The sequence below is a fragment of the Pelobates fuscus genome, chromosome 9 (assembly GCF_036172605.1).
Source record: "Pelobates fuscus isolate aPelFus1 chromosome 9, aPelFus1.pri, whole genome shotgun sequence".
NCBI lineage: Eukaryota > Metazoa > Chordata > Amphibia > Anura > Pelobatidae > Pelobates > Pelobates fuscus.
Genome location: NC_086325.1, coordinates 158,804,145 through 158,820,995, shown reverse-complemented (window position 1 = coordinate 158,820,995; position 16,851 = coordinate 158,804,145). Strand labels below are relative to the sequence as shown.

The 16,851-nt window shown below is 42.6% G+C and overlaps 1 protein-coding gene across 1 annotated transcript in view; it reads right to left on the bottom strand.

Moving 5' to 3' along the window:
- Positions 1 to 506: 506 nt before the first annotated feature.
- The window catches only part of AGPAT2 (1-acylglycerol-3-phosphate O-acyltransferase 2), a 67,003-nt gene continuing 50,658 nt past the window's right edge, over positions 507 to 16,851 (bottom strand). The window contains exons 4-6 of the mRNA XM_063432857.1: positions 15,277 to 15,372; positions 3,276 to 3,348; positions 507 to 1,041 (exon numbers count right to left, since the gene is read on the bottom strand). Coding sequence (XP_063288927.1) covers positions 878 to 1,041; positions 3,276 to 3,348; positions 15,277 to 15,372 — 333 coding nt within the window. The 3' untranslated portion in view covers positions 507 to 877. The remainder of the gene's footprint in view (positions 1,042 to 3,275; positions 3,349 to 15,276; positions 15,373 to 16,851) is intronic.

Sequence of the window (16,851 nt, the reverse complement as noted above, 5' to 3'; positions counted from 1 at the left end):
ACAAATAAATAGATCAAATAAAAATTTTAATTACTTTTTTTTTTACCCATGGAACTAATGTGGTGCCAGCAAACTGCATGAGTTTGCGTGGTGTAATATGTACGTGTCAATTATAACATGTTTCTGTGAGATTTTGAGATTATTTTATATCCTTTGTTGGGGGGAGATCATATCTCTCCATCTGTTTTGTAGGGTTGAGTATTAAAAACAACAGGAGCAACATCTGTGTTTGAAGCCGTTCTAAACATTACCAAACAATGGGGCCGCCACACGGCGGTGGTAGCGCTGCGCGCGGTTTTTGTTAGATGAATTGTAGCAATAATCCGTCACTGGCATCATTTACTTTGAAGCCAGTTTTGCTTATTTCCTGAGGTCTTTAACGTATCTACTGCAAATGAAGTGCTTTGGAATTGTATCGGGAGCATCAGGACAAGTACAAGTCACCTAGGACGGAAAAAAATTAAGGAGGCGAAAACCCCCCCCCCCCAAAAATACACAACAAAATCTTAAAGGGATTCTATGCAATTTGTTGATAATTATTTTTGTCTGTTGCCAAGACATTGATGTACCCCACAGACCAGTGTTACTACACATTTGGGCAAAAGCAAAGAAAACTATTCTGATGGTTCTAGAGTACAGAACATATTTAGGTCATTTTAGAACATAACACATTTAAGTACTTAATATTTATACTTATTAAACAGCACAAACAATCTGATATAACCAATACTTGTACAAAATGTGATTTTCTTTTTGTACATATATAATCTTTTACCAAAATAGCAGAAAAATAGGGTCTTCTAGAGTCCAAAGTATGTCCCTTAGGAAAATAAGCTCAATCTTTGGTACGTTGCCTTTCTGGGATATTTGGCATATTCTAGAGTCCTGAGGAAGTCTGTCCATTGACTTTATATGGTTTGTTAGAGAGTCTGAAGAACACTTGTCGCATAGTATTGTAACATCTCTCCGTCAGAACGGAGACGTCTTCTTCTTTAATGACGGATGTGTCTATTTTTGGAAGGATTTCAACTTTAATGGTACCTGGAGAAATGCGAGTATCTGTCATTAAACATTACTCTAACAAAGCAATTTCAACAAAACCATCGCTGATCTATCAAACGGCCTGTAGGTATAGAGACCAATTTAAGAGGCAACCTATCTATTCTAGTATATATATATGAGGAAAGTCCCGAGCGGGGACTGAAACGTTGGTCACAGATTTTAATATGATTTAATAAAACTTTTGGATTTTAAAAGACCGGTGAGCAGCTATTATTTGGCATTTCTTTCCATATATATATAAATGCTAGAGTGTATCTTTAAATTTTCTTTCCCAGTTTCGTACTCTGTGTTTATTTGGCAATATGGAGTTGATATTGATAATGCATTGAAAACGTGTGGCCAGAAAATACTTTAGAATCTATGTCAGTGATGCAGTAGGCTAATATCCAGATTTTCTAAAAATTGTTGTAATGGCAATATTGCATAAGGACCAGAGAAGTCATTGATTGGAGTCTCTCAAGTTAGAAAGATGAACTTCGACAAGTAAAGAATTTTCTGTAAACCCATACAAATACCATGCCTGGTGTACAGGGCTTGGCATGGTATCTTAACGGCTGCAGTAGGAGGCACAGCATGGTATCTGTACAGCAGCAGAAGGGGGCATGGCATGGTATCTTAACAGCTAGAGTAGTAGGCACAGCGTGGTATCTGCCCGGCTGGAGTAGGGGGAACCACATGGTATATTAACAGCTTGAGTAGGGGGTACGGAATGTATCTTTACGGCTGCAGTAGGGGTACAGCATGGTATCTGTACAGCTGCAAAATGGGCAGGCATGGCATGGTATCTTAACAGCTAGAGTAATAGGCATGGCATGGTATCTTTAACGGCTAGACTAGGGGCATGGTATCTTTACGGTTGCACTAGGGGTATGGCATGGTATCTGTACGGCTGCAGAAGGGGGCACGGCATGGAATCTGTACGGCTGGACTATGGGCATGGTATCTTTACGGTTGCACTAGGGGCATGGCATGGTATCTGTACGGCTGCAGAAGGGGGCACGGCATGGTATCTGTACGGCTGCAGAAGGGGGCACGGCATGGTATCTGTACGGCTGCAGAAGGGGGCACGGCATGGTATCTGTACGGCTGCAGAAGGGGGCACGGCATGGTATCTGTACGGCTGCAGAAGGGGGCACGGCATAGTATTTATATGGTGGTTATGACATTAGGTGTGCATGCCAGGAGCAGAAGCCAAGTGTAGCAATTTACTGTATATAACAAACCCCATATCTCTTGAGCTTAAACTTAATTTTAAGGCTTTGTAAATTTTACAGCCCTAAAGAAACACACAAAAGTACAAATAAATTAATAAATCAACCCTGGAGTATTAGCACTCAATTGACTCCATTGATGTCTGTATTCAATGCACACACTCACAGCTCTGCGCGGCCAATAACTGCAGCAAAAAAAAATAAACCACCACCAGTATAAAAACAGTTCCTCAGGTAACCAGCATGTCCAACACACAACTTGAGTTGAACTTTCTCAGAAAGAGAGTCAATCTTAAAACTCCACATGCATGGCTTAGCCAATCCGTCTCTGTAGTCTGGTATTTACACTGCACAGTATAAATGTACGGCACTGTCGGTTTACAGAGCATTCTCACTCATGTGATAAGTGGAAATCATCATCTTCTAAACCCATGCTGAATAAAGAATCTTATACTTCTAGGACAAGAACATACTCCATAGACCAGAAAGACACTCCTGATTGTATCTGCGGGGAACTTTAAATAGAACCTATTTTTTTTTTTATCCATTTCATGTTTTGCATTTTTTTTTAATTCACTATCTATACAATGCATTAAAACGTAGGGGATCATTTCACCATTATGGCTTCCCATTTCAAGGTTTGTTACCACATTAAACTTTGTTAAAAAAATTAATACCAATTGTATCCAGTAGGTGGCAATAACAACTCAGTACACGGCTATAGTGTCTACAAAAAGGGACCCATGAGCTGCCCCATCGCAGTCAGTTTGTTTTCTGTTTGTGCAAGGCGAGTCATTGCAGGTTACCCGGAGCAGCTTAAAGCGTTATAACGTTTCCAGGACCACACCGCAGCAAAGAGACGATAATCTCTGATTCACCATAAGCTAGAGATAAAGCAAGCAGATGCTGTACAGAAAACAAGCTTAAAAATCTAACCGCTAAAAACAGCCCCTTCTGCTATCACAAGCTTTCATGGCATCTGGGTAGCGTGTATTTACATACCTCCTGTGAATAGATGCTTCTCTTGGTTGTAAAAGCTGGAAAAAGATGAATAAACTACTGGGATGATGGGAACCTAAAATAAAAACAAAGAGAGGTTGTGTCTCGCTGTGTTTTATATTTGGTAGGAATTTGAGATGACTTTTTCAGAATCTGTCTGGGAAATTAGATGGGTGAACAGAGTTAGCATCAATAAAATACAAACATCCAGTTGTGAAGCACAACAATAACATCAATAACGTCTGTCTATAATTATTATAATGCACACAACTAATGTCAATATTATTCTAAGGTCACATTATGAAGTAAAAACTTTGTTATAAATAAGTGGATTTCTCACACTCAAAATTACTTCAAATACCACGTGTACTTCCAAAGATATATGTAGAGTTATTTAAAAACAATATATAAATTAAAATGAATGACAAAAGGCAGACAAATGACAAAAAGGGTTAAGGGTAGGGTTATGGAGCCCTACAGATGTTCCGAATTCCAAAGTTCTGAATTTTTTTTACTTACCCGAATTTTCGAACCCAGATTTTGCCCATGCACATCCCTAAAAACTATGATATCACACCCTTAAAGGAGCCACGTCATCTAGTAGACCCTATGCTGTTTGGAGGCGCAGAGATGACGTGGACTAATCAGAACACATGTGAACCTATTTAAGGGCTGTTTAGGCCCTTACTCATTGCCCTATCGTGGTTTCTGTACAGTTACACGTTAAGTGCTTCAGCAACTCTCTTGTAATCTCCCGTTATTGACCCTGGCTTCATATTGACTTTGTGTTATCCTGAGCTGGCTTGTATAGTGACCTGTGTACTTCTGATATCCTGACCTTATAGATTGACCGGTGTATTTCTGGTATCCTGACCTGGCCTGTGATATCCTGACCCAGCCTGTGTATTTCTGATATCTGAGACAGCTTGTTTATTGACCTCAGTATTTCTGGTATCCTGACCCGGCTTGTATATTAATTTGTGTATTTCTGGTATCCTGACCCGGCTTGTATATTAATTTGTGTATTTCTGGTTCCCTGACCCAGCTTGTTTTTCGTATATCCGAATTTCTGTATTCCTGACCTTGGCTATTCCTGACTTTGATTCTGTCTGTTACGATAAGTCCCAGTAATACGGCTTTTGGACCCACACTTTATGGGTATCCTGTTTCCTGTGTGTAAGGGTAACAGCTACCATGACAGCATGTTGTAACAAGAAAGCAGTGCTGCAGTGCCTCTATCAACACAAGGTAGGGACAGTTTACATTGTTACTAAGTATTGATCAATATATTAAAAACTAAATTTTTTAAGATTATCTCTTTCCCATATGGTGGAATGTTGGAGTTAATCCGTTCAACTACGAACATCTCAGGTTCTGATTAGCTACCCATAAAAAAAATAAATAAAAAAAATTAGAAACTCTGAAAGTTTCAAAAGTTTGGGATTTCCCTTGGACAACTTTTAGGGCCTAAGCCCTCTCTCTCACCCCATTTTTTCCCCTTCGTTTTCCCCTTTTAATGTCTCTATGCGTCTTTTTGTACCATCTGACCCCCTCTTTCTCCCATTTAATTTCTTGTAATATTGACAGACAAGATATCTGTCTGTTACTACTAGTGAGCTTTTAATACATGCTAAGTTTTTTTTTTTGTTTGTTTTTCAATTCTTTATTTTTGTCGTGCAGGTGATTACAAAGCATAGTCATACGCCACAACAGCGTGCTTATGTATTTAAACATAGAATAAACCATGACATGAAAGGTTTGCACATTTTTGTTTTGAAAAAGACATAAGTAAACCAGACAAATATGTCTAGTCGGGTAGAAATTGTTTGCATTAACTGCAAAGGGTTATCAACAATTGCATCGTCGTCGTCAGGATGCCACAACAGCGTATTCAGACAGGTGCATGCAGTTTAGGTAGTGGCATATTTTTTTTTTTTATGTTTTAGTATAATATGGCTAGTGTGACCTTGGTTTAGGGCTATAGGGGTGCCTGGTAACGGAGTCTCCAGGGGCACAAGGCTGTACTGGCGGGTGGATGTGACATGAACGTTACATGTGAGACACATGTAGGGGGGGTCTCAGTGAGTTCCCTCAGGTGAATCAGTAGGCTTGTGTGGCAAAGTCCCTACGTGTGTGAATAGTGTAAGTCCCCTTCCTGGGTCGAGGTGGAGGTGTGGTGGCTTTTTCGTTTGATTCGGGAGGGCTCTCATCGTGGTTCTCGGGCTGGTCCCCTATTAATGCGGGTACATTGTGGGTCTTAGTGGTGGGTCTGAAATGGGCACGACCGTATATAGCAAGTTACGTGTGGTGGGGAGGCGTGTTGCACCTATAGTGGTGCGGGGCATCAAGACAAACAACAACAAAAAAGGTAGTAACATTAACATTTTGCGGTATCTTAGATCTGAGTTCAGAACCTAGTTTAATCAGTCTGTGGACCTGGTATGTAGTAGAGAGTTCAGCTACTAGAGCTGTGTTTTTCAGGTTTCTCCTCTGGCATGCAGTTTGCATTGCGCTGTGCGAGGGGTGAACTCCTGGATGGTGGAGGGGTTTATACCCGCCAGACCCGTCGTGGCGGATCTCACCGGTCCGTTCAGGCTCAGGCGTTGCATGTGTTGGTCCAGCTCCTGGAGAGTCGTTGCCCTGTATGTCTCGCCCTGATGGGTGAATGAAATGGTAAGGAATGTCCTTGGCCCTTAGTGTCTGTAATAGTGGCTGCAGGGTCTTGCGCCATGTGATGGTGCCTCTGGTGAGGTCCGGGTACAGTGATAGGGTGGACCCCTCAAACACCAAGGGAGTGTGTCCTCGGGCTGCTGCACGGATCGAGATCTTGTCCTGTAACGATTGAAACCTGATGATCAGGTCTGCTGGCGCCTCCGCTGGTGCGGTAGGTGGTTTCGACAGTCGGAACATGCTCTCTGGCTTGACTGCCTTGGCCTGTTTCGGCGGCAGCAGGGTATTAAGCAGGCGTCTTATATAGTGTGGTAGATCTGTCGAGCTCACCGAGTCCAGGATGCCCCATACTTTCAGGTTCGTGCGCCTCTTGCGTTCCTCATGGGCTTCCATTCTGTCCGCTGTGGCGTCTTGCCTCTGTTGAAGCTCCGCCAGTGCGTGTTCCACAGCCGTGAGTCGTGAGTCATGTGTGTCTGTCTTTACCTCCAGTAGGGTTATTTTTTGCACTGCTTCGTCTATGGCGTCTTTATAATGGGCCATATCTGCCGCTATATTCGCTCTCAGTTCCGAGAGCATGTCCTTAAGTTGGGCAGCTGTGACCGGGTCACTGGCAGCCGGTGGTCTAACTTTTGGCTCTATTGGCTGATCGTTTGAGGTCCCCACCCCAGGGATATAAGAGAGATCTTCAGAGGAATATGAGGAACCTTCGTCTCCAGACGCCATTTTGTCCCATGTTTGTCTTTGAGGGCCTCGCAGCATCTCACCGATATCATGGCAAAAGGGGCCTCTATCCGCCCTCTGTTTTTTGTTTTTCCGACCCATCACACTCTTATGTGGGCATGTGATAGCTTGGTGTCGGTTCTTGGCTCTTTTCCGTGTGTTTATTGCTTTATTTTAGTTCCGTAGCTCGGAGCTCGGGAAAAGTGTGGCCGCTCCGTTTGGCTGCTAGCTCCGCCCCCCACATGCTAAGTTTTTGACCTAATGTTTAACTTTTTTTTAGTGTATTCTGTGAAAGTAATAGTACTTTCACTTTGCTTACTCTTTCATGGTACCACATAGTTGATTCGCCCATGAATGTTGCATTACGACACATTGTATTTCTTTTTTTATTTTATTCTTTCTATGCATTATTACATATTTTTGTATTAATGGTTTGTATTGGACAAAAGTCGGCAAACATAGAATTATAAAAAGCTTGCAATTCCAAGGTGACCACTCCTACTCTGAAACCCGTCAGCTCTTGAAGCAACAATTTCAGCTAAATTTATAATAACTGGGCTAGATTAAGATATTATTCATGCCTTTTGGTATGAGGCATATTTAAAACCAGGAAAGTAAAGAACAGTTTATGTGGCAGCTGATTACATAACATTTTTGACTTTTTGAACATTAGAATTCTTTTAGAACGAGGATATTACAAACGACACATTACATGGAGCTTGGGAGCTATAAAAAAGGCATTGGTTCGCACATCGAGCCAACGGGCCATGCATTAACCAATCCCTGCAATTAGGAACTACGTTTATTACATGAACACCTCACAGATACAATGTTAGAGCAGCTCGCTTGGAACATTTTCTAGATTTGTTGCTTATGAAGGTAATTTTGGCTCAAATTTCCCGTAGTTCATAGAATTCTTGGAGTTTCTCCCACGGCAACATAAGGCTTGACTGGAAAGGAAACGTCCTCTTTCCTATTAAATCCATCCATCTGTCTGTTGGAATGACATTTAAAAACACTATTTCTCTTAGAAGGTCCCATACGGTAACGAAGCCCAGTCTCTTTCAATTACATAGAAGAAGTCTAGTTGTAACCAAACATTGGCCAATGATGGCCATCATGACATCCAGTGTGAATTTTATACACTACGTATTCTTTTTCAGAAACATTTCAAAGAGCCGCCGGAGTAAAATAATTTTGCCGTCAGGGCAGTTCCAGATGTCAAATTATTATTATTTTTTTTATAGCTAAAACAAGGGAGTCATAGCTAAAGTAATGCAAGAATTCCCTAACAGGCAATGTGGGGGCAAGGAAATGAAGAACGTTCAAAACTGAAAGAAAGAAATATGCCATCTAACCAGATTTTCTTGATGTTTTCTGTGCGTATAGCATGGAGATTCATCGCAGTGATGTCACTGGTATGGTATGGTATGTAAATGGTAAAATATGTTGCATACGCTGATTAAACTGTAACTTAAAGGTAGTCTTTCAAAGGAATATGTAAATACTTTGGTTCTATTACATTTTCATTATTTGAATAACTGTGGCCCTTTTAGGGGTTCTTGGAAATCAGTAGGGAAGACTTTTCTTCTTTTACCTATTTACAAATTATGTCAGCCGGCGCCGGGTGCCCGGGTACTTTAATGGTAACAGTGGGCACCACTAGGCATTCAGAACCCGGCTGTACAGGAAATAGACTATATAAGCTTTGCATTGCAGGGTTAAACACAGCTCCCTCTATACCATTCCGCAGTTGCATTAACCCGTCTAACTGCCTGTGCAATGTGACTCCTCCCCATTTGCTGGTCATTTATCCAAAAGTTCAGACAAGTTCCTCCAAAGCCTCTCTAAGCAGTTGTCCAAGTTTGAGCCTGGAAACACTCAGTAACTAGGATGGCAGCTGAGGCTCAGCATTTATCACGGAAAAAAGAGGATTTTATAAACATTACAAGACGTTTCTCCAAAATATGAAATGTCTCGGTTTCTTATCTGTGTTTGCTCTGGATCCACTCTCTTTCTTTGGGTTTGTTGGGAAATGGGAATAATACACTTTGCCTATATTTACCCAGGGCTTACGATCAGGGCCGGCCTTAGGGGTGTGCGAGCTGTGCGGCCGCACAGGGCGCCATGGAGCAGGGGGCGCCGTGCGGCCGCACAGGGATTTAAAAAAAAAAAAAAAGTTTTTTTTTTTAATTTGCAGCGGGGGCGGAGCTTACCGTGCGGCGGGGGCGGAGCTAAAAGCGCCGGAAAACTGCTGCAGGGGAAGCAGGAAGGAGTCCCTGCTTCCCCACCAAACAGTCACCAGGAGCTGCACTGCCTCCACAATGAACTCCACAGGTAACTGTGTGATTGTCAGGTGAGTGTGACTCTCTGCCTGTGTGTATTATTGTCTGTGTGTGTGTGTGTATGACTGTCTGCCTCTGTGTGTCTGTGTGTATTACTGTCTGTGTGTGTGTGTATGACTCTCTGCCTGTGTGTATTACTGTCTGTGTGTATGACTGTCTGCCTCTGTGTGTCTGTGTGTATTACTGTCTGTGTGTATGACTGTCTGCCTCTGTGTGTCTGTGTGTATGACTGTCTGCCTCTGTGTGTCTGTGTGTATGACTGTCTGCCTGTGTGTGTGTGTGTATTACTGTCTGTGTGTGTGTGTATGACTGTCTGCCTCTGTGTGTCTGTGTGTATGACTGTCTGCCTGTGTGTATTACTGCCTCTGTGTGTCTGACTGTCTGCCTCTGTGTGTGTATTACTGCCTGTGTGTGTGTGTATGACTGTGTGTGTCTGTGTGTATTACTGTCTGCCTCTGTGTGTATTACTGTCTGTGTCTGTGTGTATGACTGGCTGTCTGCCTGTGTGTGTCTGTGTGTGTGTGTATATGACTGTCTGCCACTGTGTGTATTACTGTCTGCCTCTGTGTGTGTGTCTGTGTGTATGACTGTCTGCCTCTGTGTGTATGACTGTCTGCCTCTGTGTGTATGACTATCTGCATGTGTGTGTCTGTGTGTGTGTATGACTGTCTGCCACTGTGTGTCTGTGTGTATTACTGTCTGCCTCTGTGTGTGTGTCTGTGTGTATTACTGTCTGCCTCTGTGTGTGTGATTGTGTGTATGACTGCTTCTGTGTGTATGACTGCTTCTGTGTGTATGGCTGTCTGCCTCTGTGTGTATGGCTGTCTGCCTCTGTGTGTCTGTGTGTATTACTGTCTGTGTCTGTGTGTATGACTGACTGTCTGCCTGTGTGTGTCTGTGTGTGTTTGTGAGACTGTCTGCCTTTGTGCGTCTGTGTGTGTGTGTATGACTGTCTGCCTGTGTGTGTGGATGTCTTCCTGTGTGTGTGTGTATGGCCGTCTGACTCTGTGTGTGTGTGTGTGTGTGTCACATACAACCAATACACGCATATCACACACTGTTAATACACCCATTACAAATATCACACATAGCATACATATCACACACAGTCATCACACCTACTATCACAAACACAGACAACACAAACATTAGAGCATACATGGATGACGGGGGGGGGGGGGGGGGGCGCTGTGAAGATTTTTCGCACAGGGTGTCTAAATGCCTAAGGCCGGCCCTGCTTACGATACAGATGACCGGCTGGCCAGTCTGTTTAAAATTGGTTAACATGTCAGCTATTTGCAATAATATACTTTATCTATATCCAATGCTTAGTGAATATACCCCTAGACAATTAAGTGCTGTAGAACATCATGTATCAAGTAAAAGGTGTTATATCCTGTATTCTTCTGTCTGTCGGCCTTATTTCCTGTGTTTCTCCCTTTGATCATAACTGCATAGTAATGTCTAATTTAGAACTTAGTAGTAAATATCTTTAAATTCGTAGTGCGCATGCATTTTAGTTTGAAGTGCGTAGTTATAGTGAAACTTAGCTTTGAGCAAGGTCCGAACATGAAGATACACCTGCAAGCTTGCTATAGGTTAAGATGTTAAGATAAGATAGAGGACTTTATTAGGATTGGATAATGCTTGTAACGACCACCCCCGTTTCCTGCTGTATAAACCTGTTACACGGCTCATTAAAGGCTCAGAAGTCACTTTGAACCTTACTTTGTCTTGTATCGTTCATTGGGGGCGTCTCACCGTATGATTTGGGGACAAGGAGAAATACAGAGTTGCAAATTGATACAAAAGACCATGGCAAGGGAAAATTCCTCACTATCAGGGTTAGAGACACTACATTCATCCCAAAAAACAAACATTCCTTTTCCCCTTCTCCTCCTCTCCACTGGCTTTTTGTCTTATATATTCATAGATAGTTATTTTGTTTCTATGTTCCTCAACACTGTCTTTGTATTAATTCCATTTCTTCGCAATCTTAGCATGGCTGTATTGATGTTTTGTTCATACTGTTTTAGGAGTTTCTCTCGATTTTCACGGTTTTAATTATTTTTAAACACTGCCCATAATCCCAGTTTCTTTTTTTTCCTACTTTGTCTGTACAATACTTCCAGCAATTGTTGATTTATGAATGATATGTGATCGTGTATTCCTTTCGATTGTGTAATGACAATTCTCTCAAGTATAGATTTTTTTTTTATACTTGTTATGTTTTAATATTTTGAACAATTTTCAATAAACTATACACCGAAAAATAAAAAAATTGTGAATTTCACCATCGACTTTGATGTAAAGAATCACATTTCGCAAGGCATGCCTCCCAGAAATTATGAGCTGAACATCCACGATTCAGTGTTGAAACGTTTAGTATGCAAACTGTATTATAAAAACAATATTCTCTGGCAGGCCGGATGTGCTAGATAGTCCGAATTGAGGCCTGTTGTCTACATAAGTCTGAGCCGTGGGGAGACGGTCGCTCTCACGGCTCTATGGCTAGCAGTGTGATCCCTGTCTCTAGCTGTACCCCCTCCCCCCTTCGGACTGGTGGGGGTTATCCTGGTGCCCACAGACCCACTTATCCTGCCTTGACTGTCTGCAAGCCACTGACAAAGCAGAGGCAAACAAGATGGCAGACTTATCTCAGGAGCACAGGCCAACACAAACGGTATGGCCCCGACAGAGCGTGATTGATCGACTGATCCAACGCATCGATTAGACTTTTGATCACTTCTGGGCGAAGCTACAAGCCCGAATGCTGGCAGCACCAGCTTGGAGATGGAAAAGGGAGCAGGATGGAGACGGGCGAGGAGTAGGTGGGCCCCTCCTCACACTAGCCCAAATGGGCTGAGAGACAGCAGGTATACACTCCATCTGCGTCGACCACAGAGGCCGAAGCACCACCGCCGCAGATGGAGACGGAACACGCGGAGCTTCCGCTCTCCTCCTCAAGAAAAACTTGGACTCAGCCACGAGTTACCGAGTCAGTAGTTCAAATACACGGGCCCTCAGCAAGGCCTGGGGCTGGAGGTAAGCCTTCATGTGCTCCTGGCTCGCAATCCAGCTTAACCGCCTTCGTTGGTTCCCAAGTACTGGTGTCAGCTGATGCTGGACTTTCCTTCCAAGGCCTACTACCAGGGATGTTATCAAGTCTCATGGATGACCACTGACGCCATTTGACATCTCTTTGCATACACTTATTATATGTTGTGAACTCTCTTTTTGTTATGTTTATGCTTCTATATTTATAATTTGGGGCAGTTCCATTATAGTTTGGAGGGTATGAGAAAGGATTACTTTGAGCAGAGCAGTGACAAGTTGGTGCAGGAGGTCTCAGTGGCACACCTATCGTGGTCATTTAGCCCGACATGTTACCTTTAACCTATGCATGGCAAATTTTCTTCCTTTAATTAGTCTAACCTTTCTCCAGCATGCATACATTCTCTTCTTAAAACTTACGATGACTCGCATATTCACTTTCACATATTACTCTATAGATACCTCTTATCTTGTGTAGATGACCCTCTCTGAGTATCAGTGGCAATACAACGTAGTACCTAGATATGTGTTTTGCCTTTTGACATAAAAATATAAAAATGTGCAGTATCTTCAATATGCCCTACAGACATCTATCTAGATCAGGGGTAGGCAACCTTTTAGCAGCACTGTGCCGATATAGGATTGTGATGTCCCATAGAGTGCCGGTCCTATTTTAAAAAAAAAATGAGGTGTGTATGCTGCCGTATCCTGCTTGTGTTATTTTTACTGTAATTGCTTTGTATCGTTGTGTTTGTGGATATATGCAAGGCCGTCTTTAATATTGACTGGACCCTGGGCAAAGCATTTTTTTGGGGCCCCCTGGACCCTGTCCCCCCTCCCCAGGCGTGCAATCACGTCCTCCACCTCAACGCAGTGGCGGACCTAAAGTAGAGAGGTGCAAGAATTTTTTTGGGCCTCCCTGTTGCACGAGTGATTAAAAGGTAGATCCCCATCTGTCATGCAACTCCAGTAATGCATTGAGTGCTGGGGCTCTACCATTTACCCATGTTTCCAGGTCTTAGCACTAAGCGGTTTTTGTGTGTTCGAATGTAAAGATGGAATATGTTTGTATGTGGTGTTGGCGTGACTGCAAGCATGTATTTGTGTAGTGTTGGTTTTTGAATTCAGGGGTGTATTTACATATAATTTTGGTGTGTAACACAGACATGTGTTTGTACGTAGTGTTGAAATTTGAATGTCGGGGTGTATTTGTGTGTAGTGTTAGTGTGTGAATGCTGAGATGTATGCACATATACACGCACACAGAGATATATACACACTGAAACATACACACAGACATACTGACATACTGACACACACACACACAGATATACTGAGACAGATTTACTGACACACACACACAGACATACTAACACACACACACACAGACATGCTGACACACACACACAGATATACTGACACACAAACAAACTGACACACACAAAGATATACTGACACACAGATATACTGACACACACACAGACAGACATACTGACACAGACATGCTGACACACACATACTGACCCACACAGATATACCGACACACACACATACTGACACACAGACATACTAACACACACTCTGACAGACATACTGACACAGACATACACACACACAGATATACTGACACACACAAAAATTACACTTTTAAACCCACCCTCCAGTTTCCTACCTTTCCTGCTGGTGGCTGAAGGTGTTGGGAGTTGAGGTCTGGCTCTCTCGGCCAGCCCCCCTCCACTCTGCCTACTCTTCTTTCCCGCACGCTCCTCTCTTTGTGGGAGGAAGTGATGCACGGCCGTCACTTCCTCCCAGCCTGTTGCCAAAAAGCAAGGGGCCTGCTCGCGCTGTTAAAGCACCTCAGCGTGTGACCGGGCCCCTGCTGACAGAAGCCCACCGGGTGGCCCTTTGTGCACGGGCCACCCGGTGGGCCTCCTTAGTGTGCGGATTACCGGCCGGGGGTTAGAAATAGTTGAGGCCAGCGGGGCTCACGGTGCAGCTGCCCAGTTTGCCCCGCGTTAAAGACGGCCCTGTGTATATTAGCTATTATATTGTATATGTTCATGAGTAGTTTATGGTATTGTGTATGATACATATGAATGTGAGTTGTGTATGGGGGCTGCTTGTGGAATTGTGTGAATGGATATGTCACATTGTGTGTTAGGTAGTGTGTGTGGGGGCTGTTTGAGGTATTGCATGTGAGAGACTGCATGTGGGGTTGTGTGCATATATGTAGATTGTTAGTGGTGTTGCGTTTGTGTGGATTATGTATATGTTTGTGTGTGGGCTGTCCATACTATTTGTATGAGGGATTACACAGGAATGCAAGATTCTGTATATCTAGCAGTGTGGGTGGCTTCCCTGGGTTCCAGTGGGGACCAGGCTGGCCAGGTACAGGTCAAGGACAGGAGCTGCAACAGCAACTGTGAGCTGCTCTACTACAGTGTGGCTTCCTATTCACAAGTGCTGGGAGGAAGTGATCTGAGATCACTACCTCTACGTGCTGCAATGCATAAATTGAGGATTGTCCTTCACTACCTCTTTGTATTAGCAGATATCTGAAGTTTCACTGGGACTCCTGATAGGCCAGAGCCTGTTTGACTCTTGCAGCCTTGAGTGCCGTGCAAAGACACCTCCAGTGCCGTGCATGGCACTAGTGCCGTAGGTTGCCTACCCCTGATCTAGATCATGCCCCTGCAGTCTGGCTACTCAATACTCTGTCATTTAGGAATTAAATCACTTTGTTTATGCAGCCCTAGTCACACCTCCCTGCATGTGACTTCCACAGCTTCCCTAAACACTTCCTGTAACAGTCATGTAATGTTTATACTTCCTTTATTTCACATTTTGTTTAATTTAGAATTTCTTATCTCCTGCTCTGTTAAAAGCGGTCTAGACCCTACAGAAGCCTCCTGTATGTGATGAAAGTTTAATTCACAGAGCAGGAGACAAAAGCATCTAAAGGAAACACACTGTGCTGACACGTTTGATTAAAAAAGGAAACCATTTTGTTTTCATGCAGGCTGTGTCAGTCACGGACGTGGAGGTGTGACTAGAGCTGCCTAAACAGAAACAAAAGTGAATTAACTCCTAAAGAGAATTAAGCAGTGATACTGCAGGGCCATGATCTTTACACTAAAACTGCTTACAGCATCCCTTTAAGATCTTTTGAAAGTGTTAATGTGCCAGTAAATTGTGAAATGTTGATGTTGATTTACCTCTGCCTGCCGTGCCAGGTGAAAAGCCCCCTTCTTGAACGGAAGCAAGTCTCCGGTGTTGTTTCTTGTTCCTTCGGGGTAGACCCAGACTTTTAACTACAAAAAAAGAAAGGTAATTAGACAAAGTGACTATTTCAAAGACCAGCGATTTTAAAGCAGCCCTTTGGGGTTTTAGAACTTGGTATGATCCAATTCTTCATTAAAATCTTGCCATGCTATTTTACAACTATTATTATAACGATTATCTCATCAGAATGCTTTCTGAAACCTCAAGATGGCCCAGTAATAAAAACATTAATTGTGTTCTAGGGATTACGCTTTCTTTCCTTAGAACCAATATTATGTAAATGTTAGCCAACTCAGCCACCTGTCAAGTTACACTGCAGAGGTAACCACATTTTTGAGAAGAAAAAAATGAATAAAAATAAACTGACCAGATTTGAAAAAATCATTTCATTAGCTAAACGTTTATGCTAACGGATACATAATTACAGTTATAGTGACTGTAAAGAAAACTGGGGCACTTTTGTTAATACTAAAATGCACTCTGCTAAAAAAAAAAATGGACTATAAAAAAAATAGTAATTATAATAGAAAGTATATTATAAAAGCCATCACTGCATCATTGCTGTGGCTTCCTGATACTTCCCTTTAATTGTCCCAACTTTGTAGGTTTCTCTGGATATATAATCACACAAAAATAAATTCAGCGCGGAAGTTCTGTTTGTTTATCTCCACATATACACGGAGGGAAGAATTTGCTTTTACACCTGTATCCTTGAGTGGGGATCATACCACTTCAAGCGCTATCAGAGGAGCCAGGTTTTACTGCTCCATTACACGTGAGTGCACATTTTATAGTTTTTACCTACCCTTGCTTCATAGCTCTACATACTTCACCATATACGATTTTTATTTGTTTGTTTTTTTATAATTTGAAGAATTGCCTCTCCACTTGATCCATAGACGGGGGATTATTCCGCCTAGGCGCATACACTGGAGCTGTATTGAAGCTCTAGGAAAGTGTGAGTGCACATCTTTTATTTTATTTATCACCACTACAGTTTTAAATACTACACTATTATTCCTTCTCTGGTTCTCTTCACATATACCTTGTCAAGGATTACTGAAGCGCTGCACCTACCTACCCCCCTGTTTTTATCCAATTCTCTGGGTATATGCTACACATTGGGTAAACAACTAGCTGAGAAACCCCAGCCAATCCCTGCGTAATCTGCACATGGTGTTATAGACATCCAAGGCAAGAGTAAGGGGTAACAGCAAGATGCCTATATGGACAGCCTCAGCATCCACAGACTACAAACAAGGAACCTTTGCAGGCAGTTTCAATTCAATTCATTCATTATTTGAAGTTGATGAGTGTCGAAGGCGTATTAGAAAGGGGCTTAATCACTTGCTTAGCAGAGGAGAAAGTCAACGAAAGTTCCTACTGGCCGTAAGTCATATTTGCAGTTTCTGCAAAAAACACGGCTTCATGCAGATGGCCAGTACGGTTCAACCGATGCGAATTCACTACAATGGAGAATAGTATGCCTTTTTACATGCCTAATTCCA